The following is a 26409-nucleotide window of genomic DNA, read 5'->3' on the forward strand; positions in this document are numbered from 1 at the left end:
TTCAGTTGTGTTAATATCGAGTTAGCTCAGGTGTTAGGCTGATCATTCCATTAAAAAGTATCCCATTAGTCTTTGTGTTTTTTTTTTTTTTTTTTTGAGACAAAGCCTCACTGTCGCCCAGGCTGGAGTGCAGTGGCGCGATCTTGGCTCACTGCCTCCCAAAGTGCTGGGATTACAGGTGTGAGCCACTGCACCCCGGCCCATTAGTTTTTACTGAATGGTTTTACTTTCATTAAATATACTGGCCAGATACTTTTTTTTTTGAGACGGAGTCTCGCAGTATTGCCCAGGTTGGATTCTCCTGCGTCAGCCTCCCAAGTAGCTGGGATTATAGGTATGGACCACTGTGTCCGGCTACTTTTTGTAGTTTTAGTAGAGACAGGGTTTCACCATGTTGGGCCAGGCTGGTCACGAACTCCTGACCTCAGGTGATCTGCCTCCCTCGGCCTCCCAAAGTGCTGGGATTACAGGTGTGATCCAACACATCCAACCCAGATACATTTTTTCACGGGGTTTGCTCAGATTTTCAGAAAGCAGAGGATAGGAGGATATGTGGAAACAATAGGATGAGCATTTGTTTTTATAGTTTTCTGCTGAAATCTGGTAAGTCATGTCCTGTGAATGGATAAAAAGGCCTGAGGAAATTTTACAGACAATATAGCCATTCAAAAATTTTAAATATACCTGTGTGGAGGTAAATATATTTTGATTTAAAAAAATTTCCAATGTATTATGAAAAACTTTAAACATACAAAAAATTGAAAGAATTGTACGGTGAATACCTGTCTAGCCACCATCTAGATTAATAATTTCTCTGTATTTAATTCATTTGTTTGCTGAATCCCTTGAAAGTAACTTGGAGCTGTTGACGCTTTATCACTAATGTCCTAAGAAAATGCATCATCTAAGAAAATCACACTAGTTTCCTAGTACCATCTAAAATCTAGTCAACAATTAATTTTTCTCAATTGTCCACAAAATATGACTTCTAAATTATAAAACTTTAACTAAATGCAATGGTGCAAGCCTGTAGTCCCAGCTACTTGGGAAGCTGAGGTAGGAGGATTGCTTGAGCCTGGGAATTTGGGGCTGTAATGCACAATGATCATGCATGTGTAGGGGTGCATATATATATGTATGTATGTATAAAACGTGTCTATAGCAAAATGGACTTTTTTCCTACTGTTTTTCAAAATGTCATTTTAAGTTTTTATTCTAAAAGTAATGGATACTCCTAATTTCGTTAATTTTTTTCTTATTAAATATTGAATATACGGCCGGGCGCGGTGGCTCAATCCTGTAATCCCAGCACTTTGGGAGGCCAAGACGGGTGGATCACGAGGTCAGGAGATCGAGATCATCCTGGCTAACACGGTGAAACCCCGTCTCTACTAAAAAATACAAAAAACTACCTGGGCGATGTGGCGAGCGCCTGTAGTCCCAGCTACTTGGGAGGCTGAGGCAGGAGAATGGCCGGAACCCGGGCGGCGGAGCTTGCAGTGAGCTGAGATCGCGCCACTACACTCCAGCCCGGGCGACAGAGCGAGACTCCGTCTCAAAAAAAAAAAAAAGAAAGAAAGAAAGAAAAAAGAAAAATATTGAATATACAAGAAAATAGATATAAAGTTATACAGAACAACCATATAATGAGCTGACTATGGTGGCACTCACCTGTAGTCCCAGCTACTTGGTAGGCTGAGGTAAGGAGGATTGCTTGAGAGCCCAAGAGTTCGAGGCTGCAGTGAGCTATGATCATGCCACTGCAGTCTGGGTGACAGAGTGAGACCCCATCTGTAAAATCAATAATAATAATGATGAGGATGGTGATGATGATGAACAGTGGAAACTCACCCTGTTTAAGAAATATATGTTACTATTACTTTTAAACTTCCCGTTGTGCACTCTGCAGTTTCATCCCATTGTTTCGGAAAAAATGAGCTTAAGTGCATTGGTTTCTTGCATGTTTTGAAATCGCCGTGCAATGTGACTTTATCAACATTCTTTGGCAGGAATTTTTTTTTTTTTTAATCCAGCCTACTTTTCTTTAGATTAATGCATGTTGGTTGTATTACTGTAAGTCTTCTTTTCTCTTCCTGCTGAAAGGCTGTTTCACTATTTGATAAAATCTGTACTAATGGTGGTGGGTATTTGGATTGTTTCTTGTTTTTTTGATATTAAAGTGCTACCGTGAACATTTTAATATGCATGTTTTCCAGCACTCAAGTACAAGAGGCTCTCTAGGGTAATTTTTTCAGACTGCAGACTATAGTCTGTGAGTGGGTTATGAAATCAGTATATTGGTTCATGATAAGGTTTTTAAAAACCTACAGTGCTTCACATAGTAAATTTTAAAATGATATGTGTTTAAATTATAAATTTTTTTGTAAGTGTACTTGTGTGTGAAATACATAAGGCTTACTTACAGATTAAGGCAGAAATGTTTGAAAAAGTGGCTGGGCACGGTGGTGCACGCCTATAATCCCAACACTTTGGGAGGGGGAGGTGGGTGGATCGCTTGAGCTCAGGAGTTCAAGACCAGCCTGGGCAACATAGTGAGACCTCATCTCTATTTTAAAAAAAAGAGAAATGTTTGAAAAAGACTGTTTTAGGTCTAAGCATTGAGGATGGAACTATGGAATCTAGGGTAATGTTCTCAGTGAGGGTGATTTTTTTTTTCCCCATAGAGTCATTTGACATTGGAGATATTTGTTACGGGTTGTCACAACTGAGGGAGTGAGTGGGTGCTACTGGCATCTAGTAGGTGGTGGTCATGGATAATGCCAAACATCCTGTAGTCCACAGAACAGGCCCCCACACCAAAGTCTAAAGTGCTAAGGTTGTAAAACCTTTTCTCTAGGATTTGCATATCTTCACATTAATTAGATTATTCCAAGTTGATTTTCAAAGTAGATATACCTGTTTTCAACCTTATTAGCAATATACGAATGTTCTACCTGTTTTTTTGAGACAGAGTCTCACTCTGTTACCTAGGCTAGAGTGCAGCGGCGAGATCTCGGCTCACTGTAACCTCTGCCTCCCAGGTTCAAGTGATTCTCCTGCCTCAGCCTCCCAAGTAGCTGGGATTACAGGCGCCACCACCATGCCTGGCTAATTTTTGTATTTTTAGTAGAGATGGGGTTTCGCCATGTTGGCAAGGCTGGTCTCAAACTCCTGACCTGAAGTGATTGGCCCCCCTCAGCCTCCCAAAGTACTGAGATTACAGGTGTGAGCCACCATACCTGGCTAATGTTAAACCTTTTTAAACTTTGTCCATGTTTCATATTAGAGACATTAAAATATTTGTTGTACTGGGGTAAAGAACCTTTCATTGTCTTAATTAGCATTTCTTATAGTCAGTAAGGCTGAGCACTGTTTTCTTTTTTTTGTTTTTTTTATTCTAAGATGGAGTCTTGTTCCGTTGCCCAAGCTGGAGTGCAGTGGCAGGGTGTTGGCTCACTGCAACCTCCGCCTCCCAGGTTCAAACAGTTTTTCTGCCTCAGCCTACCAAGTAGCTGGGATTACTGGCACTCCACCACCACGCCCGGCTAATTTTTTATATTTTTGGTAGAGACAGGATTTTGCCATGTTTCCCAAGCTGGTCTTGAACTCCTGAGTTCAAGCAGTTTGCCCATCTCAGCCTACCAAAGTGCTGGTATTACAAGCATGAGCCACCACACCGGGCCTCTTTTTATGATTTCTTTTTTTTTTTTTTTTTTTTTGAGAGGGAATCTCGCTCTGTAGCCCAGGCTGGAGTGCAGTGGTACAATCTTGGCTCACTGCAACCCCTGCCTCCCGAGTTCAAGTGATTCTCCTCCCTCAGCCTCTGGAGTAGCTGGGATTACAGGTGTGTGCTATGGCGCCCGGCTAATTTTTGTATTTTTAGTAGAGGTGGTATTTCACTATGTCGGCCAGGCTGGTCTCCAGCTCCTGACCTCAGTTGATCCGCCCACCTCGGCCTCCCAGAGTACTGGGATTACCGGCCTGAGCCACTGTGCCCGGACTTATTGTATGATTATTGACTCATTGGTAGGCAGCGTTTTCAGTATTTATTGTCCACTTGCATTTTTTTGCCCTGCTTGTATTTTAGATATTTTCCCCATTGAGTGGTTGTGTGTGTGTGTGTGTGTGTGTGTGTGTTGCATGAGAGAGAGTGGTATGGTTCTTACATGTACTCTAGATAGAATTTCTATATTTCGCTTCAGATATCTTTTCTCAATTTGTTTTGTGTTTTCATTTCCTTTTTACTTTATAAGGAATGTCATTTACTTAAATAGAACCATCCTTAAATATTTTGTGAGAAGTGTTTTTTAGGAGTTTTATATAGTACAAATTAGTAGTCTTGAAATTTCTTGAATCTTTATCAGCACAATCTTAATAAAATTATCTCTTTATCTTTCTAATATGTGATTTTACTTGTTAGAATGTATTCTTCACGGCCGGGCGCGGTGGCTTAAGCCTGTAATCCCAGCACTTTGGGAGGCCGAGATGGGCAGATCACGAGGTCAGGAGATCGAGACCATCCTGGCTAACCCAGTGAAACCCCATCTCTACTAAAAAATGCAAAAAAAATTAGCCGGGCGAGGTGGCGGGCGCCTGTAGTCCCAGCTACTCGGGAGGCTGAGGCAGGAGAATGGCGTAAACTCGGGAGGCGGAGCTTGCAGTGAGCTGAGATCAGCCACTGCACTCCAGCCTGGGCGACAGAGCGAGACTCCGTCTCAAAAAAAAAAAAAAAAAAAAAAGAATGTATTCTTCATATGCCAATACTTTTTAGGCTCTGTTTTATGCTAGAGATATTTTTGATAAATTCTTGTTGGATCTCTTCAGTTTGTATCCATCTGAAAAATGCCTGGCTACTGTTAATTAGTGACAAAGTGGAAGAAGGTGGCTACTATGTTTTCATAAAGACAATCATGTTATTTTACTTGGCAAATCGAAGTATATAAAAATATTTTTATTTTTAAAAGGTTGGAGGCGAGATAGAGAAAAAAGAGATGATCAAGATGAAGTTTCCAGTGTGAGAAGTGAGGGTGGTAATATCCGAGGTTCCTTTAGAGGTCGAGGAAGAGGCCGAGGACGGGGAAGAGGACGAGGCAGAGGAAATCCTCGATGTATGACATAATTTTTGTTTTGTTAAATTAGATAAACTTTGAAAAAAATAGAGCAACTATCCTCTATTATGTTTTAACTAATTTTCTTTGTTTGGTAATAGATGATTTTATGTTTGTTAACCTTTGAAGTTCTTCACTTTATCCATAGTAACTATTTTTTTTCTAATATGTGATTACCTTTCTTTTTCTTTATTCACATCAAGTGAACTTTGATTATTCATATGGTTATCAAGAACATGGTGAAAGGACTGATCAACCATTTCAAACAGAACTTAATACCAGTATGATGTATTACTATGATGATGGTACAGGTGTACAGGTGTATCCTGTGGAAGAAGCATTGCTTAAAGAGTATATTAAGCGTCAAATGTAAGTGGATGTTTGATGTAAGCAGATGGGATAGCAAAATCTGTGGCAATATCAAACTTTAATGTTACTGATAATGAATATGTTATAACTTTTTTTTTTTTTTTTGAAACAGAGTCTCTCTCTGTTGCCCAGGCTGGAGTGTAGTGGTATGATCTTGGCTCAATGCAGCCTCTGCTTCCCGGGTTCAAGTGATTATCGTTCCTCAGCCTCCTGGGTAGTTGGGATTACAGGCACATGCCACCACACCTGGCTAATTTTTGTGGTTTTGGTAGAGAACGGGTTTCGCCATGTTGGCCAGGCTGGTATTGAACTCCTGGCCTCAGCTGATCTGCCCACCTTGGCCTCTCAAAGTGCTGGGATTATAGGTGTGAGCCACCATGCCTGGCCTGTTATAACATTCTTAAAGCTACTTATTAGTAAAGGTTGGAAAATGTTAACAATTATTTTGATTATATATTTTTAGGGAATATGATTAAAATAGGTATTTGAAAAATTTTGTATTTGGTTTATGTTGTTTATATCTCTCCTGGCTTCTATACTATTTAGATATTTTTCTCCTTAAAGGAGATTAGGTAAAATGTTATTGCATAATATGAATACATATAAGACTGTAAAGCTTCTCTATATATACTTGAAATTGAACAAGTAAAATTTGGCTTATTATTTACCAGTAGGTATTTATATTAGAATTTGCAAATGAATGTAAATAACAAAGAATGGTAGTATCTTTTAATTTTCTTCTTAGCAATTGACTTCTGAATTCTAAATTTTTTTTTTATCTTCTGAGTTTTTCTTTGTGACATGTAATTAAATGGGGACTACCTTATAGGTTAGTTCAGACTTCTTACTCTAGTTCTCATAGTAGTTGCTTTTTGGGTACTGAATGTGAAGTCAGGAGAATATCAGCTCTATTTTCTGAAAGGAAAAACAAACCCTATGCATATTAGTATTGTATAGGATATTTTGCTTATTTATAGGCAAGAGAAAAGTGTTGCCAAGCAGTTTGCACAACCAATTTGTTAAAACTTGAAATTTTTCTCTCCTTACAAGGTGAAGGAAAAGGGCTATTTTTGAAAGGGCATAAGCATTTTAGAATCATCTATTTTTCCAAAATAAAATAGACTCTACTCTGTTACTAGAAAATTTCTTTATCGTCATCAGCCAGGCACCTTCCTGGGTTGCCTTCATGGTGGATCCAATTTGCTTACAGTGTGGAGCAACTTGTTTATTTTGTTCTTGCTTCTTTTGTTACAGTTGATGCAAACACTGAAGAAAAGGGCCTTTTTATGGGCAGAAAGTGCTTGACATGTGGCTGTCAACTTCATACCACTATTACTGTCTTTTTTGTAACTTTTGCTGCCAAGCCCCTTCTGAGACCTGACAGTGGACATGCAACTCCACGTCAGGATAATCGGCCTCCAGTGCTCATACAAGTGAGGGAGGAGCAGAGCTACTTCAGTGTTGACAAAATTTCTGATCATGCAGTGTAGAATCCAGAACCTCTAAGGTAGGACTTGGTGATGTCCCTAGGACACTGAGCAAAATGTCAGACATGGCATTGGTCATGCCTCTTTTTTTGGTTGATCTAGCAGTAGGGATTTTGGCAAATGTTAGTAGAGCACTAGGTTTAGTGTGGCTTGTTATTATTACCATTATTTGATTAGTGGAGATCTGGCTTTGAAGGAGTCGTGCTTTTTACCTTGTATTACTTGGTTTCTAATATATAGATAGGCTGATTGATTAAGATTTTGATTTTCTTTTTGAGAAGTCACCAAAAGTTTTCCTGACACCTGTGGAAAAATGATGCAAAATGAATTGTAAAGTATGAGGCCTAAAAGTATTCAAAATGGTTGAAGGTCTTTTTTTTAAACTTTTTTTTTGAGACGAAGTTTTGCTCTTATTGTGCAGGCTGGAGTGCAATGGCACGATCTCGGCTCACTGCAACGTCCGCCTCCCGGGTTCAAGTGATTCTCCTGCCTCAGCCTCCCGAGTAGCTGTGATTACAGGCATATGCCACCACGCCCAGCTAATTTTTGTATTTTTAGTAGAGACGGGGTTTCATCTTTCTGGTCAGGCTGGTCTCGAACTCCTGACCTTGTGATCTGCCCTCCTCGGCCTCCCAAAGTGCCGGGATTACAGGCGTGAGCCACCGTGCCTGGCCTACTTGTTTTTAACATTTTAAGTGAAAATTTATATTAATTGTTTGTGATATCAGCATTAAAATGTAAAGATCTTGATTACTTCTAGCTGTGATAATCTCTTTTGGCACTGAGAGATGACAGATTTGTTCCTTTTTTCTTTTTTCTTTTTTTTTCTTTTTTGAGGCATTGTCTCACTCTGTCACCCAGGATGGAGTACAGCAGTGCAATCTCAGCTCACCTCAACCTCCGCCTCCTGGGTTCAAGCAATTCTCCTACCTTAGCCTCTCGAATAGCTGGGATTACGGGCGCGTGACACTGTGCCCAGCTAATTTTTGTATTTTTATTATAGACAGGGTTTTGCCATGTTCCCCCGGCTGGTCTCGGATGCCCGAGCTCAAAGTGATCCACCCATCTCAGCCTCCCAAAGTTCTGGGATTATAGGCGTGAGCCACCATGCCTGGCCGGGACAGTTTATTATTGATTTAGGGAAGTTCACATCTCACAGCTAAGACCATTTGTAACTTGTGACTAAATCAAATGTCTTAATGTCTGAAATTTTCGAATTTTTTTTTTTCTTTTGAGATGGAGTTTTGCTGTTGTCAACCAGGCTGGAATGCAATGGTGCAATCTCGGCTCACTGCAACCTCCGCCTCCAAGGTCCAAGCGATTCTCCTGCCTCAGCCTCCCAAGTAGCTGGGATTACAGGCATGCAACACCATGCCCGACTAATTTTGTATGTTTAGTAAAGTTGGGGTTTCACCATGTTGGTCAGGCTGGTCTCGGATTCTTGACCTCAGGTGATCCGTCTGCCATGGCCTCCCAAAATGTAGAAATGACAGGCATGAGCCACTGCGCCCTGCCTGAAATTTTAGAATTTTAACACATGTATTATGTATCTACCACATGCCAGACATTATGAATAAGGCTTTTAAGGCGTAACAACCATCAGAATATTCATTTCTTTAAGACTTAGATTTTTTCCTTCAGTGTTTAAAAAGAGTAAATTAGGCCAGGACGAGGTGGCTCACTCCTGTAATCCCAGCACTTTGGGAGGTCAAGACAAGTGGATCATCTGAGGTCAGCAGTTCGAGACCAGGCTAGCCAACATAGTGAAACCCTGTCTCTAACTAAGAATACAAAAATTAGCCGGGCAAGGTGGCACACGCCTGTAGTCCCAGCTACTCAGGAGAGTGAGGCAGGATAATTGCTTGAACCTGTGAGGTGGAGGCTGCAGTGAGTCGAGATCATGCCATTGCACTCCAGCCTGGGCAATAAGAGTGAAACTGCATCTCAAAAAAAAGAGTAAATGATTTACTAGTGTTACTGAGATGTCAGTAGTATTTCAGTAGTCTTTGAGAGAGTTTTGCACTCTGACAATTGGATAAATGTCAAACTATTAAAGGAAAATTTGGATATTTACATTCTTAAAATAAGTTGATTTATTTTCTTCCCCTTGTGTAAAAGATAGCTGAAAACCAGTTTTCAGTTATGATGCCTTTTTTTCAAAGATAGAATTTGGTCCGTATACTTCAAGAGCATCTTTAGTCACTGAGTTTTATACCCCAAAATGTGAGCTGGTTTGTTTTCCCATAACTTGTACACCATGTTTGAAAACTTTCTCTGTGATTCGGAAATAGTGTGGGATTATTAAACTGTAGGCCCCATCATCATTGATGTTCATCCATTTATACTTCTTTCAGAAAGGTTAAGTGGGTTTGTGTTTTTCTTTCTCTTTTTTTTGAGATGGAGTCTCACTCTGTTGCCCAGGCTGGAGTGCAGTGGCTGGATCTCGGCTCACTGCAAGCTCTGCCTCCCTGGTTTATGCCATTCTCCTGCCTCAGCCTCCCGAGTAGCTGGGACTACAGGTGCCTGCCACCTTGCCCGGCTAGTTTATTTGTATTTTTTAGTAGAGACGGGGTTTCACTGTGTTAGCTAGGATGGTCTCTCGATCTCCTGACCTCGTGATCCGCCCGTCTCGGCCTCCCAAAGTGCTGGGATTACAGGCTTGAGCCACCACGCCCCGACCGTTTGTGTTTTTCAAGAGAAGATAAGACATCTAATCATTTTCTATATTTTTGCCTCCATGTGCCTCATGGTGTCAAGGATATTCCTTCTTTAGCTGTATTCTGTGATAACTTAATGTCTTTTCTGTTTTTTTTTTTGTTTTTTGAGATGGAGTCTGGCTCTGTTGCCCAGGCTAGAGTGCAGTGGTGTAATCTCGGCTCACTGCAAGCTCTGCCTCCCAGGTTCATGCCATTCTCCTGCCTCAGCCTCCCGAGTAGCTGGGACTACAGGCTCCCACCACCACGCCTGGCTAGTGTTTTGTATTTTTAGTAGAGACGGAGTTTCACTGTGTCAGCCAAGGATGGTCTTGATCTCCTGACCTTGTGATCCGCCCGCCTCAGCCTCCCAAAGTGCTGGGATTATAGGCGTGAGCCACCACGGCCAGCTAATGTCTTTTATTATTATTTTTAGACAGTCTTGCTCTGTCGCCCGGGCTGGAGTATAGTGGCACGGTCCCTGTTCACTGCAACCTCTGCCTCCCGGGTGCAGTCAGTTCTCCTGCCTCAGCCTCCCGAGTAGCTGGGATTACAGGCACCTGCCACCATGGCCAGCTAGTTTTTGTATTTTAGTAGAGATGGGGTTTCCCCATATTGGTTAGGCTGGTCTTAAACTCCTGACCTCAAGCGATCCACCTGCCTTGGCCTCTGAAGGTGCTGGGATTACAGGCATGAGCCACCTCACCGGGCCACCCTTAATATCTTATAGTCCGTCTATCAAAGAAAGAAGCATGGAGGACTTGAATCATTCAAAATATATATGTGCACATATGCCTGTGTGTTCACTAAGTTTTTTTTTTTTTGAGACGGAGTTTTGCTCTTGTTGCCCAGGCTTGAGTGCAATGGCGTGATCTTGGCTCACTGCAACATTTGCCTCCCGGGTTCAAGGGATTCTCCCGCCTCAGCCTCCTGAGTAGCTGGGATTACAGGCATGTACTACCACACCCGGCTAATTTTGTATTTTTAGTGGAGACAGGTTTTCTCCATGTTGGTCAGGCTGGTCTTGAACTCCCGACCTCAGGTGATCTGGCCATCTCAGCCTCCCCAAGTGCTGGGATTACAGTCATGAGCTACCCCGCCTGGCCATGTTCACTAAGTTTTTAACTAAGCGTTGTGCTGGTTACCAGGCTTCAGAAGTGTTAAACATGTCAGTACTTTGTCAATTTAGAAAACAAAACGAACTACTTTTCTGTATGCGAATTTGACAAAGGATACTTCCAGTATACCATTCTTCTCAGTGACTGGGAAAAAATTGGCAGTCATTATGCTAACATGTGATTAGCTTTGTTATCTAATACTTAAATGAAGCAAGTAGAAGAGGCTTTGTAAAGATTTTCGTCTAATTAACTCATTAAAATCAATTATTGAACTATCTTAAAGTAAAATGAGCAGCTTAATTCTTTATATTTAGTGAAGCTGATCTAAATAGAAGTTATTAATTTTTTGGAAAATCAGTATTTTAAGTATAAGAGAAATTAATTCAGTAGGGTTTTTTGCTATCTTATATGTTTAGCCTATCTATGTTGTATTAGACCTATACATATTGTTAGCCAAATTACAATACTTTCATGTTAATGATTGGTTTTCACAGTTAGTGTGCGAGCAATAGAAATATTTATTTTCTACTGAATAAATGGATGAAATTCTAATTTCTCTTTTCAGTGAATATTACTTCAGTGTAGAAAATTTGGAACGAGACTTCTTTCTTCGGGGAAAGATGGATGAACAAGGTTTCTTGCCTATTTCCCTGATTGCTGGTTTTCAGCGTGTTCAGGCTCTCACTACAAACCTTAATCTCATCTTGGAGGTAATTGCTCATTTGAAGAACAGTTTGTACTTTCCACTCAAATTTCCTTTGTACCTAAAACTCTAAAAAACAGAGTATTAAAAACAGACAATCTGTAGTTGCTTGAGGCTCAGACAGCGTTCCATGACGTTTTTCTGTTTTGTAAAACCTTCATAAATGTCTAACCTTGGAAACCCCTGAAAGTATTGCTAATGTTGTTACTACATATTTTCTCCTTCCCCTTCCCCTCAATTAGTCAACCTATTTTAAACCTGATCCTTCAAACTTGAACCCTTTTGAACATTCTTGGTCCTTAAAACTTCTTCAGGGCTGGGCATGGTGGCTCACGCCTGGGCGATAGAGTGCAACAACACAATCAAACAAAAATTTCTTTAGGTTACTGTAAAAAAGCATGTGTTCCCCTATATATTTTTATATATAAATATATAATATCTATATATAAAAGTATATAATATCTATATATAAATATATAATATCTATTTATATATAAATATATATCTATTTATTATCTAAATATATAATATATATTTATTATTATAGTATATAAATATATAATATATGTTATTATGTATATAAATATATAATATATATTATTATGTATATAAATATATAATATATATTTATTATTATGTATATAATATATATTTATTATGTATATAAATATATAATATATATTTATTATTATGTATATAAATATATAATATATATATTTATTATTATGTATATAAATATATAATATATATATTTTTTTCAGACAGTCTCACTCTGTTGCCCAGGCTGGCGTGCAGTGGCACGATCTCGGCTCACCACAACCTCCACCTCCCGGGTTCAAGCGATTTTGCTGCCTCAGCCTCCTGAGTAGCTGGGACTACAGGCACGCACCATCATGCCTGGCTACTTTTTGTATTTTAGACTTGGCGTCACTATCTTGGCCAGGCTGGTCTCAAACTCCTGACCTCATGATCCACCCACCTCCGTCTCCCAAAATACTGGGATTGCAGGTGTGAGCCATCATGCCCAGCCGTTCCCACTTATTGAAAGGCTAATTTAAAATAGTCCTTCTGGCTGGGCATGGTGGCTCATGCCTGTAATCCCAGCACTTTGGGGGAAAAAAAAAATCTCTCATCTGGCCTGTTTCTAGAAATGCTTTCAACATCTTTTTTTTTTGAGACGGAGTCTTGCTCTGTTGCCCAGACTGGAGTGCAGTGGACGGATCTCAGCTCACTGCAAGCTCCGCCTCCTGGGTTTACGCCATTCTCCTGCCTCAGCCTCCCGAGTAGCTGGAACTACAGGCGCCTGCCACCTCGCCCGGCTAGTTTTTTGTATTTTTTAGTAGAGACGGGGTTTCACCGTGTTAGCCAAGATGGTCTCGATCTCCTGACCTCGTGATCCGCCTGTCTTGGCCTCCCAAAGTGCTGGGATTACAGACTTGAGCAACCGCGCCCGGCCCTTTTTTTTTTTTCTAACCAGTTTCTTTCCCTACGCACAGCCCTTGGTAACCACAATCACTAATCTTTTTTTTTTGAGACAGAGTCCTATTCTGTTGCCCAATATGGAATGCAGTGGCACAATCTTGGGATCAAGTGATTTTCCTGCCTCAGCCTCCCAAGTAGCTGAGATAACTGGAGTGTGCCACCATACCCAGCTAATTTTTGTATTTTTAGTAGAGACAGGGTTTCCCCATGTTGGCCAGGCTGGTCTTGAACTTCTGACCTCAGGTGATCCACCTGCCTTGGCTTCCCAAAGTGTGCTGGGATTACAGGTGTGAGCTACCGTACCTGGCCTCTCATTGTGTTTTTTTGTTTGTTTTTTGAGACAGTCTCTCTCTGTTGCCCAGGCTGGAGTTCTGTGGTGTGATCTTGGCTCACTGCAACCTCTGCCTCCTGGGTTCAAGTGATCCTTCTGCCTCAGCCTCCCAAGCAGCTGGGACTACAGGCACGCACCACCACGCCCATCTGACTTTTGTGTTTTTAGTAGGGATGAGGGTTTCACCATGTTGGCCAGGATGGTCTTGATCTCTTGACCTTGTGATCTGCCCGCCTTAGCCTCCCAAAGTGTTGGGATTACAGGCGTGAGCCACTGTGCCCGGACTCATTGTGGTTTTAATTTGCATTTCCCTAGTGATTAAAGCTGTCAGCATTCTTTCATGTGCTTTTTTATCTGCCTACCTTATTAGTGGAAATGTCTGTTCAGATTTTTTGTTCATTATTATTGAAGTGTTTTTTAAAAGATAATTGTATGAGTTCTTTATTCTGGATACAAGTCCATTATATGTATTTTGCAAATTTTTTTTCCTAGTTTTTGTCTTTTCATTTTCTTTTCTTTTTTTTCGTTTTTGAGACAGAGTCTTGCTCTGTCACCCAGGCTGGAGTGTAATGGTGTGATCTTGGCTCACTGCAACCACCGTTTCCCGGGCTCAAGCGAGTCTCCTCCTTCAGCCTCCTGAGTAGCTGAGATTACAGGCACCTGCCACCATGCCTGGCTAATTTTTGTATTTTTTAATAGAGACAGGGTTTCACCATGTTGGCCAGGCTGGTCTCGAACTCCTGACCTCAGGTGATCCACCTGCCTTGACCTCCCAAAGTGCTGGGATTACAGGAATGAGCCACTGTGCCCACCCTCATTTCTTCTTTTTTTTTTTTTTTTTTTTTTTGAGACGGAGTCTTGCTCTGTAGCCCGGGCTGGAGTGCAGTGGCCGGATCTCAGCTCACTGCAAGCTCCGCCTCCCGGGTTTAGGCCATTCTCCTGCCTCAGCCTCCCGAGTAGCTGGGACTACAGGCGCCCGCCACCTCGCCCGGCTAGTTTTTTGTATTTTTAGTAGAGACGGGGTTTCACGGTGTTAGCCAGGATGGTCTCGATCTCCTGACCTCGTGATCCACCCGTCTCGGCCTCCCAAAGTGCTGGGATTACAGGCTTGAGCCACTGCGCCCGGCCCCACCCTCATTTCTTAACAGGCTTCTTTGAATAGCAAGTTTTTGAACACATTTGTGCTTCCTATTTTAAAAATCAACTATGGGGCTGGGCGTGGTGGCTCACACCTGTAATCCCAGCACTTTTGGAGGCCAAGACGGGTGGACCACTTGAGGTCAGGAGTTTGACACCAGCTTGGTCAACATGGTCAAACTCTGTCTCTACTAAAATACAAAAATTAGCCAGATGTGGTGACGTGCCTGTAATCCCAGCTATTCGGGAGGCTGAGACAGGAGAATTGATTTTACTATAGTAAAATCCATGTTTTAAAAACAACATAAAATAATGATTTGTTGGTGTATAATTAATGGTTCTTGGTTTCATGAAAATAATTACTGTCAGTAATGTCATTATTGCATTTGTTTATAGATAGGTATGTAAGGTTTCTATATATTGTAATTAACAGAGAAAATTAGTTTTTTTTTGCAAAATTTGTTCTTAGAGCAAATATTATGATTCATAGTAGAATGAGTTTGTTTATTTATTTATTTATTTTCATTTTTTAGTAGAGATGGAGTTTCACCATGTTGGCCAGGCTGGTCTCCAACTCCTGGCCTTAAGTGATCTTCCTGTTTCAGCTTCCCAAAGTGCTGAGATTACAGGCGTGAGCTACTGTCCCCGGCATTAGAATAAGTTTATTAACTGCTGCCATTGTGCTATAGCAAAGGTCCAACTCAGCTGCCATTTTTTATGAAGTCGTTGCCATTTTTTCCCTGTCTACTTCTGTATGAATATAGTTGTAATTTTATTATTGTATGCCTTTTTGGTCTGTTTGTAGTCCCATTAAATCCTCAAGCACAATTTTAAGATCATTGACGTTTTGTTTTTACAACCTACAACAGTTAGGATTTTTAAAAGGAAACTTTTGAGCTGCTGTTATGTTAGCACTGATACAGTAGCTAATGATACAGTAAAAAATACCACTATTGAAAAGCAGAAACATGTAAACATAGCAATTTAGAAGAACATAAGCCTGCATTCATTTAACATTCATTATGCACCTACCATTTGTAATAGTAGAAAAGGTGTTCTTTTTCTGTTAAGAAACTGAGGCTTCATTATGCATTGCAGTGTAAAGATACTAAGATCATGGACCTATGAATATGTCCCTTTTAGTTCTGTGACTATGGTCAGTGTCCTGAGACAATAATATATACTTCCTAGGGTTGTTGTGAGGATGAATTGTATTAAAGTATCTGCCAAAGGTAGTAAGCTCTAAAAAAGTAAACATTTGCTATTATTGTTAGTCTTAAATGATGTCTTTCTGTTGGTAACTCCTTTATCTTCATGCATTTCATTTCTACCGTCTTCTTCCTGTATGTATTTGAATATGCTGAAGTTTTTCCTTTCTTGAAAAAAACTCGAGAGAAGCAAAATACTTTAGCTGGTACCTGTATCTGCCCTGGTTAAATATGCATATGCAAACCAAACTGGTTGAATCTGATTCTTCTCCACTCATTTATTTTTTAGCTTACTGCATTCTTGATGTCTTCCCCGTAATTGAAAGCTTTTTGTGTCTTCCATTTATTAGAGCAAATTGATCCTGGTTCTATAGCTTACCAGTTGTATAACTAAGTAATTGACATAACATCTTCATGCTTCAATTTTCTTGTTAAAATATAGCAAATAATACTTAAGCTGTAATAGAGTATGAGGATTGAGAGGAATAATTAATATCAGCCTCAGAACTGTACCTGCTACTTTCATCTCAAACCTTGTTTTCTAAATTGTCTGAACTTGTGGTTCCTCAGAACTTGTGCTCTTTTCTTTTTATCTCCAGGTCTTTGCACATTCAAGTCTTCCTTTTACTACCAGGCAGTGAGAATGCAACATCTATGTATTCCAGCATTGGTAGTTATTCATAATAGTAGGTGTGTATCATTAAGAAAAGGACCAAAATTAATAGCTAAGTCAGATAAAACCTCAGATACTGGAAAATATTGATGTACCCAGTAACTCATTGTTTAGGAGTTCAGGATTACCAAGGCTTGGTTTTTAATAAAAATATGTGTAACTCTGTTTCTTCTCGTCTTTACCTTAATTTTGTGCATGGTGTAGTTTCTATATGATCCTTTTAAGGCCTGAGTGATAAATGTTTCACTTTCTGTGTTCTTCACTTCCCTTTTAAATTTATTATTTTTAAATAGGAAATAAATTACACAAAATTCAAAACTCAGAAGGTTATATGGTTATCTTCCAGTGATTGTCCAAGGAAAAAAAAGGTATATGGTAAAACATTTTTTTCCCATTTTTCACCAACAGTGAATGAGTTACCTGCCTTGGTAGTGGTCAGTGTTACTTCTTTCTTGTGTCTTCCTCCTGAGATAGTTGGTTTATATAAGAGAATACTATGGTACCTTACTATATACAATGTTTGTTATGCCCCTTCCTCTTTTTTTTTATTTTTTGAGACAGAGTCTCACTCTGTCACCCAGGTTGGAGTGCAGTGGCACGATCTTGGCTCACTACAACCTCTGCCTCCCGGGTTCAAGCAGTTCTTCTGCCTCAGCCTCCTGAGAAGCTGGGATTACAAGCTCCTGCCACCATGCTCAGCTAATTTTTGCATTTTAGTAGAGACGGGTTTTTGCCATGTTTTCCAGGCTGGTCTGGAACTCCTGACCTCAAGTGATCTGCCTGCCTCAGCCTCCCAAAGTGCTGGGATTACAGGTGTGAGCCACCGTGCCCGGCCTCCTCTTTTTTATTTTTTATAAAAAGCATGTGTTGGAAGAGGCTTTAGTAGCTGTACATAAAGAACTTTGAGCTTTTTCATCCCACAAGTTTTTCTTTAAATATTTTATTTTAAATTGAGGCCTAATTTATACATTATTATTAATTAATTTATTTTTTTCAAGACGGAGTCTCGCTCTGATGACTGGGTTGTAGTGCAGTCGGGTGATCTTGGCTCACTGCAACTTCTGCCTGCTGGGTTCAGGTGATTCTCCTGCCTCAGCCTCCTGAGTAGCTGAGATTATAGGCATTCGCCACCACACCTGGCTAATTTTTGTATTTTTAGTACATACGGGGTTTCACCATATTGGTCAGGCTAGTTTCGAACTCCTGACCTCATGATCCGCCTGCCTCAGCCTCCCGAAGTGCTGGGATTACAGGCGTGAGCCACCGTGCCTGGCCTTTATACATTACATATTGTAACTCATAAGATTAGAGATGATATTTTTTCCTATGTATACGGTCAGGTAACTGCCATCCAGATTAAGATATAGAACATTTTCAAGACCCAAGCAAGCCGCCTTCTGTACCCTCCTAGTCAGTACCACTGCTCTCCATTTTAAGAGGCCTCTCTCCTGTTTTTTGAATTTCACGTAAAGGGTGTTATGACTTTTATATCTGATTTTATTTCTGAAGTTATTTCTGTGAGATTTATTCATATTGGTGTATAGCAGTTGTTTACTTTCTGTTTTTTGGTAGTTTTTCCATTGTATGAATAAAACAGTTAATCTTTTCTTTTTTTCTTCTCTTTCTCTTTCTCTTTCTTTTCTTTTCTTTTTTTTTTTTTTTTTTTTTTGAGACTGATCTCACTCTGTGGCCCAGGCTGGAGTTATATTGACCTGATCTCACTCTGTGGCCCAGGCTGGAGTTATACTGACCTGATCTTAGCTCACTGCATCTTCCACCTCCCAGGTTCAAGCGATTCTCCTGCCTCAGCCTCCCGAGTAGCTGAGATTACAGGCACCCACCACCAAGCTTGGCTAAGTTTTTGTATTTTTAGTAGAGACAGGGTTTCATCATGTTGGCCAGGCTGGTCTCGAACTCCTGATCTCAGGTGATCCAGCCGCCTCGGCCTCCCAAAGTGCTGGGATTACAGGCTTGAGCCACCATGCCCAGCAACAGTTAATTTTTCTATGTAGATACTGCTAAACATTTTTTTAAAGTATCGAACCAATCAAAACTACCACTATTGGGAATCTGACTTGCTTCACTAGAAAACAACACTATTGGCCGGGCACGGTGGCTCAAGCCTGTAATCCCAGCACTTTGGGAGGCCGAGACGGGCGAATCACGAGGTCAGGAGATCGAGACCATCCTGGCTAACACGGTGAAACCCTGTCTCTAAATAAAAAATACAAAAAACTAGCCGGGCGAGGTGGAGGGCGCCTGTAGTCCCAACTACTCGGGAGGCTGAGGCAGGAGAATGGCGTAAACCCGGGAGGCGGAGCTTGCAGTGAGCTGCGATCCGGCCACTGCACTCCAGCCTGGGGGACAGAGCGAGACTCCGTCTCAAAAAAAAAAGAAAACAACACTATTGGCAGTCTTTTTCCACAACTTTACTTTGGAAAATTTAAACATATGGGAAAGTTTCGAGGAATTTTTTTTTTTGTTTTAACATTCAGGGCTAGATAACATATGGTAAAATATAGCGATCTTAGGTGTTCACTGTGAGTTTTGAAAATTAAACATAAGCATTACCCCAAACAAGATGTAGAATACTTTCATTATTCTAAAAACTTCCTTCATGGCTCTTTCTAGTCAGTTTCACACAGCCTCTCCAACAACTTTTCTGATTTTCATATCATAGATTAGATTAGTCTGTTCTTGGCATTTGTATAAATTGATTTCTTCTGTCTCTGGGTTCTTTTCATTGGTAGTGTTTGACATTCATCCATGTCGTTGCATGGTCTGGATGCTGGGCATACTGTTTGCTACTGGGGCGTCATTGCTTCTAGGTCTTTCAGTGGACAAAATGAGGAAAATATATGTTGGGAAAAATATACTGATTTTACTCATTTAAAGCTTTCACCATAGGATTCTTTCCTATCTTTCTCCATTTTATATTTCAGACTCCCTTCTCAAAGGAGTTTCATTTAAAATAAGTCCTAATTGTAATTTAAAGAAATGCCCAGTTATGGCTGGGCACGGTGGCTCACCCCTGTAATCCCAGCACTTTGGGAGGCCAAGGCAGGTGGATCACGAGGTCAGGAGTTCAAGACCAGCCTGGCCAACTTGTTGAAACCCCGTCTCTACTAAAAGTCCAAAAAACTAGCTGGGTGTGGCGCCTGTGATCCCAGCTACTTGGGAGGCTGAGGCAGAGAATTGCTTGAACCTGTGAGGTGGAGGTTGTGGTGAGCCGAGTTCACACCACTGCACTTCAGCCTGGGTGACAGAGCGAGACTGTTTCAAAAAATAAAAATAATAATAAAAAAGAAATACCTGGTTATGGAAAATATAACCTGAGAGTTAAGTACCATACTAATATTAAGAGCAAGAGTAGGTTCTTTTTTCAAAATCTGCTCATTTCCGAATGGATAATATTATATTTTTTTGTTTTTTTTGAGATGGAGTCTTGCTCTGTCTCTCGGCTGGAGTCCAGTGGCGTGAGCTCGGCTCACTGCAACCTCTGACTCCCTGGTTCAAGTGATTCTCCTGCCTCTGCCTCCCATGTAGCTGGGATTACAGGCACGTGCCACCATGCCCAGCTAATTTTTGTATTTTTAGTAGAAATGGGGTTTCACCATATTGGCCAAGATGGTCTCGATCTCCTGACTTCATGATCCACCTGCCCCGGCCTCCCAAAGCGTTGGGATTACAGGCGTGAGCACCTCGCCCGGTTAATGTTCTTAATTATATACAGCATGTTCTCCAACTAAAATGTAGTGGGCTTTAATTTTTATCAGTTAATGTACATATAACTTTGTATTGTTTTTATATTATACATTTTATATTTATCCTAATTTCTAAAAACTCCTGTACTTCAGTGAGAAGTTAAGTCAGTAAGGCTTTAGTTTGTATCTTGAAGAAATTTTGGCCTAGTTTTGTTTTATCCTTAAATTATAGTACATATTGGGGAGGCATCATAGCCTAATGGCTAAGACTTTTAGTTACAGATAGATAATGGTTTGAGTCTGGTGTTGTCTCATACTAGATCTATGATCTTCGATTAAGTTTATTTCTTTGAGCCTCAGTTTCCTCATCTATATGCAGGGGTGATACCTTCTTTGTGAGGTATTGTGAGGAATCATGAGTACATGTAGTACTTACTATTCAATAAATTGTGGTAATTATTACAATAATAAAATGCCTAAATTTTATTTGGTGATATTTTAATGGAAGACAAGGAAATATGAGAGAGAGAAGAAAATAGCAAAAGTCAATTTGCTTCTAGCTGATTCAGTATTCCTTAAATGACTATTCTAATTGTGAAAAATTTATCATCTGAAGTTAAATAAGTGGGAGATCAGGATATTTGTTACTTTACAGGCACAAATGATTTTAAAACTTGTTGTGTTCTATGTAGTTATGGATTGTTTAGAATCGTTAACTGCAAATTAGTTTGCTAATTTCAGATTTTCAAATTTTTAGGTTCTTAGAAGTATAGCATAGGCAGTGAAATAGCTCATAATTTTAATAGCTCAATTTCTGTTAATAGGCACTGAAGGATAGCACAGAAGTAGAAATTGTGGATGAGAAAATGAGAAAAAAGATAGAACCAGAAAAATGGCCAATTCCAGGCCCTCCTTCACGCAATGTGCCACCAACAGACTTCTCTCAACTGATTGATTGTCCAGAGTTTGTACCAGGCCAAGCCTTTTGCTCACATACAGGTAACATCTTTTCTTCTAGAGCAAACGATGTAACAGTGGGTTATTTGGTCCAGTTTACTTACTTACTTATTTATAGTTTATTTAGATTTGATAGGAAAATTAAAGCTAACTGAAGGACTTTTGATGTCCCATTTTGTATTCATATCGCCTCACTCACAGAGGTATAAATTAAGGATTTAAGAATTATGAGGAAAGCTGTCTTATATTTCTTGTTCTTAAATTATATGTGTACTTTGTCATGTATGGAGTTTCTTCCTTTTATTTTTACTAAATAACTATAGATATATATCCTGTTTTCCCCTGTAAAATTGGAATAGTATGACTGGATTATTCTAAAAAGGTCTTATACTCAAGAGTGGGGTAGTCTTCCTTTAATTTTGTTACCAATGTGCTTTAATCTTGTCTTGGAAAGATAAGATGACCTACATTCTAAATCAGAATTGGGATTCTCTTTAATTTGGTTGTGTTTAGAATTTCCAAAAGCTTTAATGTTAATAATTTTTTCCTGGATCATTTTTAAGACATTCCCTCTTGGGAAAAAATGTGTGCTTAAACTTTTTTCAGTCAGGGTGATGATCTTCTGAAGCTCTTGGATGTCATTTGATCGGAATATGCAGTGGAATAGGTGACTCACTGAAATGCCATTATAAATACTGGAACAAATCCTGCTGCAAAAATGAAAGCGATCAGACTGTCTTCTGTTCAAGAATGTCTATTCCCACCTCCTGGTGGAGGAAGTTGGGCCAACACTGCAGTGGAGATAACCACCTTTGCGATAATGAGAGACAGACCAGAGGACTGCTACTCTTTTTATAGGAGCTGCCTATTTCTGTGTAATTGGCCTGGGCTGCATGGGCTGCTTTTATTCATGGTGGGAAAGTTAATTATTATTATTCTGGAAGTACTGCAAGAGTATGTTTTCTGTTTCCAGGGCTATGTACTTGTGTCCAGATGAATAAAGCAGAAAAAGGGGATTGAGTAGCATTTCCCAGATTCTTAAGTACTTTGCTATTTGATTTGCCTTTCAGTGTAGTGTACATTGCAAAACTCAGATATTGTCATGATGTTTCACTTGGACATAAGACTTATTAATGTGGACACTTAAGGGGTAAGGAATTTAAGAACTGGATGAGGGTATTTCTTTCTTTACTCTTCAAAATGTATTTTTGATACATCAATATGAGAGAACGTCCCATCAACAAAGCATCGATGATGGGCAGTCTCACAGTATTTTTATCTTATGTTTCTTTGTCAGGCTTCTGCTTCTAATTCCAGTAAGCAACTTGGACAGGCATTTTAAAAGCTGAAGAAAAGTGACATTATTTTAGCTAGTGGTTTTTAATTTATTTTTTGTTAAGATATAATGGGTGATTAAATAAGTTAGATTTATTTATTGTATCAACTTGGGTCCAAGATGATAGTTTTAGCCAACTTGTGAACAGGCATTGGGTAAGTTAGATGAAATAACATATACTTTCTCTATAGGGTAGATAAGATAGGTCTGTCAAGTTGGTAATGCCTGTCCATCAACCGTTTATGCATACTAATAAAATTATAAGAATAAAATCATAATGTCTTGTACATTTTTGTGTTTTTTATATACACTCAGATGCATGCACATACGTATTGTCTGAAACAAGCCAGTATATATTCAAATGTCATACATTTTAGGTTATTTAGATTATATATCAGCAACTAGATGATTAATGAAGAAATATAGAAAGATGGAGGGTTCTTAGAATTATACTGATTCACATTAGGTCATAGGAATAAATATGTAAATCACCTCTTTCCATGAATTCCCAAATTTCTCACCTTAATAATTTCCTAGTGATAAGAAAGCCTAGTTTCTTTAAGTCAATGGGGAGTAGTATGTCACCAAAAATTTGAAGTGGAAATAGGGATAAGAAGCATAGACTGTGTTTATATGTATCTATGGGTAGAGAAAAGTAGTGAAACTATATGTCATTTTAATCTCAAATTTGAAGACCTTAAAAATTTTAACGACATAACTCTTTATGATTTGGGAGGGATTTGTATGGTAAAATATTCTAACATAATTGGTCTTCTTCATCAAAGAGATTAAAATTTCTATTTTTTTTTTCCTATCTGGAGGTTGAATTTTCTAATAGGGGTTGAACTGAGCAGAAGTCTACCTTTATGCACCACAAAACATTGATTATGGGAATGGTAAGATTACTTCTGAAACAGGTTTTGCAGTTTTTTGGATATGGTTAGTATTGTACTATTAACTTTTAAATGAAAGGATTTCATTCATCAAAATTGAAAGGTCAGGTACCTGACAGTGTTGGTTTTTTTTTCTTTTTTTAAATTTTAATAATCTTCACAAGGGCATTGTAATGTAGTATTTTTCTTTCTTTTCTTTTTTTTTTTTTTTTCCTTTGACTCTTAACACCACTCAATGAGAATTTTAAAAAGTGCCACACATAAAATATGTAATCCCTTTTTCAGGAAACCTGTTTAATTACCCAGAAATGTGATCCTCCCAAGGTAGAAAAAAAATCATACCAGAGATGAAATGTATATGGTGATTTATCTTTGGAGAGTTTAGTTGATAATTTTCTTTGCTTTTTTTTTTTTTTTTTTTTTTTTTGTGGAGACGGAGTCTTGCTCTGTCGTGCAGGGGCTGGAGTGCAGTGGCGCAATCATGGCTCACTGCAGCCTCCGCCTTCTGGGTTCGAGCGATTCTCTTGCCTCAGCCTCCTGAGTAGCTGGGATTACAGGTGCGCGCCACCATGCTTTGCTAATTTTTGTATTTTTAGTAGAGACGGGATTTCACCATGTTGGTCAGGCTTGTCTTGAACTCCTGACCTTGTGATCAGCCCACCTTGGCCTCCTAAAGTGTTGGAATTACAGGCGTGAGCCACCATGCCCGGCCACTGATAATTTTCAGTTAATAAAAGCAGCAAAGATAAATTTTCTGTGTTCTTACGAATTATAACAAGTATTCAATATATGTATCTAATTTGTTTTTTGTTTCTAAGTTTAGTATCAGGTAATCTAAGTCATTTAAACTCATTTTGTCTTGGAAGATTAGGGGTTTACTGTTACCCTTAATCTGTTCAGATGTATAGTTTGAAATCTTCATTATTTAAAAAAAAGATGTAGAAGACCACACAGAGCATATGTATAAATTAATTATTATGAGGTTAACACCTTTACAAGTCTTATTCTAAGAATTGCATGTTTTCTCATCTTACCCATATTCTTTAGTGTTTTAATGTCATTTCATTTCTAAGCATATGTGTTGTGAATATATTGAAATGCTTTACTTCCCAGTAGAAGCATAATTCAAGCTTTAATAACATTTAGAGATCATTTTATAAGAAACAGCTGAGTGTTGTGGCATACACCCGTAGTCCCAGCTACTCGGGAGGCAAAGTTGGGAGGATGCTTGAGCCCAGGAGTTCGAGGCCAGACTGGGTGACATAACAAAAACTCTCATATATATATATTTTTTGTTGTTGTTGTTGTTGTTGTTGTTAGAGATGGTGTCTTGCTCTGTTGCCCAGGCTGGAATGCAATGGCATGATCTCTGCTCACTGCAGCCTCCGCCTCCCAGGTTTAAGCAATTCTCCTGCCTCGGCCTCCCGAGTAGCTGGGACTACAGGTGTGTACTGCCACGCCTGGCTATTTTTTTGTATTTTTAGTAGAGACGGAGTTTCACCATGTTGGTCAGGCTGGTCTCGAACTCCTGACCTCAGGTGATCCACCTGCCTTGGCCTCCCAAAGTTCTGGGATTATAGCATGAGCCACCATGCCCAGGTCTTCATCTACTTTTAAGGCTTTATTTAGTATGAACATTGATAATTCATAGTATTAGAAATAAGAGTTCTCTGGGCCAGGTGCTGTAGCTCATGCCTATAATCTCAGCGCTTTAGAGATTGAGGTGAGAGGATCGCTTGAGACCAGTTCAAGACTAGCCTGGGTAACAAAGTGAGACCCAGTCTACAAAATATATATATTTTTAAGTTGGCTGGGCATGGTGGTGTGTACGTGTAGTCCTTGTTATTCAGCAGGCTGGGTTGGGAGGATTGCTTGAGCCCAGGAGTTGGAGGCTATAGTGAGCATTACCATGGCACTGTACTGCTGTTAGGGGCCCTGTCTCTCTCTTTTTTTTTTTTTTGAGATGAAGTCTTGTTCTTGTCCCCCAGGCTGGAGTGCAGTGGCGTGATCTCGGCTCACTGCAACCTCTGCCTCATCCTCCCGAGTAGCTGGGATTACAGGTGCCTGCCACCACGCCTAGCTAATTTTTTTATTTTTATTTTTATTTTTTTAGAGAGACGGGGTTTCACCATGTTGGCCAGGCTAGTCTCGAACTCCTGACCTCAGATGATCCGCCCGCCTTGGCCTCCCAAAGTGCTGGGATTATAGGCGTGAGTCACCGCGCCCCGGCCTCTGTCTCTTAAAAAAAAAAATTAAGTCTCCTGTATGGTTCATGAAAAAGAAAAAAAAAAAAGTGTTCTCTGGAGTTAATATTTTTCCCATTCCTATAACTAGACTATTAATGTTCATCCAAAGCATGTATTTCACTTGTACTTTTTTTGTGAATGAATTGGTGATACATGTGTTGTTAATAAAGTTATAAAGCACCAGTGTCCAATGAAAATGTGAGTCATATATATAACTAAAAATTTTAGTATTAAAATTATAAAACAGTTGAAATTAATTTTAATATTTTAAATAAATATTTTAATTTAACTTAATAGATCCATTTATTTTTGAGATGGAGTCTTGCTCTGTCTCCTAGGTTGGAGTAGAATGTCGCGATCTCGGCTCACTGCAACCTCTGCCTCCTTGGTTCAAGGGATTCTCCTGCCTCCCAAGTAGTTGGAATTATAGGCACCCACCACCACGCCTGGCTAGTTTTTGTATTTTTAGTAGAGATGGGGTTTTGCCATGTCAGACAGGCTGGACTCCAACTCCTGACCTTGGGTGATCCACCCACCTTGGCCTCCCAAAGTGCTGGGATTACAGGGGTGAGCCACCATGCCCGACTGTGCCTACTCTGTTGCACAGCACAGTTCTAGAGCTTTTCCTGTTATGAAACAAATACATAGTCTTCTATAAATAATACAGTAATCTAGTAGTTGAGTCCTGGTTGAGTCCATGTGTCCAAGGGGAAGATTTTAAAGCTTTTACTCTTATCTATGTCTAGCATGTAGATGAACGTAAAATCTTGAAATACTCTTCTTAAACCCATTCTTGAAATGTGCCTTTCATTTAGTAAATATTAAAAAAAAGATTGCTGGTGTTAATTTATATCAGCTTTCTGCATCTAACATTTAACTTCTCCATATTTTCAATGAATTGACTTAGAGAAGTTAATGATGTTAAGAATTTTATGGTATACATTTTTGAAAAATAAATTTTATT

At 39.6% G+C, this 26409-nt stretch overlaps 1 protein-coding gene across 27 annotated transcripts in view; it reads left to right on the top strand.

Moving 5' to 3' along the window:
• The window catches only part of LARP1B (La ribonucleoprotein 1B), a 154641-nt gene that overhangs the window by 23980 nt on the left and 104252 nt on the right, over positions 1-26409 (top strand). For 21 of the 27 annotated variants that reach the window (XR_012435091.1, XR_012435089.1, XR_010586992.2 and 18 more), the window contains 4 exons: positions 4965-5108; positions 5312-5477; positions 11341-11485; positions 20838-21012. Coding sequence is in view for 22 of the 27 variants with exons in the window: in XM_015450821.4 (XP_015306307.1) it covers positions 4965-5108; positions 5312-5477; positions 11341-11485; positions 20838-21012 (630 nt within the window). In the remaining 5 variants the exon portion in view is untranslated. Of the gene's footprint in view, positions 1-4964; positions 5109-5311; positions 5478-11340; positions 11486-16233; positions 16327-20837; positions 21013-21576; positions 22585-26409 lie in introns of those variants that run through there. The other 6 variants (XM_074040455.1, XM_074040456.1, XM_005555903.4 and 3 more) reach the window with 3 other exon arrangements.

Source organism: Macaca fascicularis, chromosome 5 (genome assembly GCF_037993035.2).
Source record: "Macaca fascicularis isolate 582-1 chromosome 5, T2T-MFA8v1.1".
Lineage (NCBI taxonomy): Eukaryota > Metazoa > Chordata > Mammalia > Primates > Cercopithecidae > Macaca > Macaca fascicularis.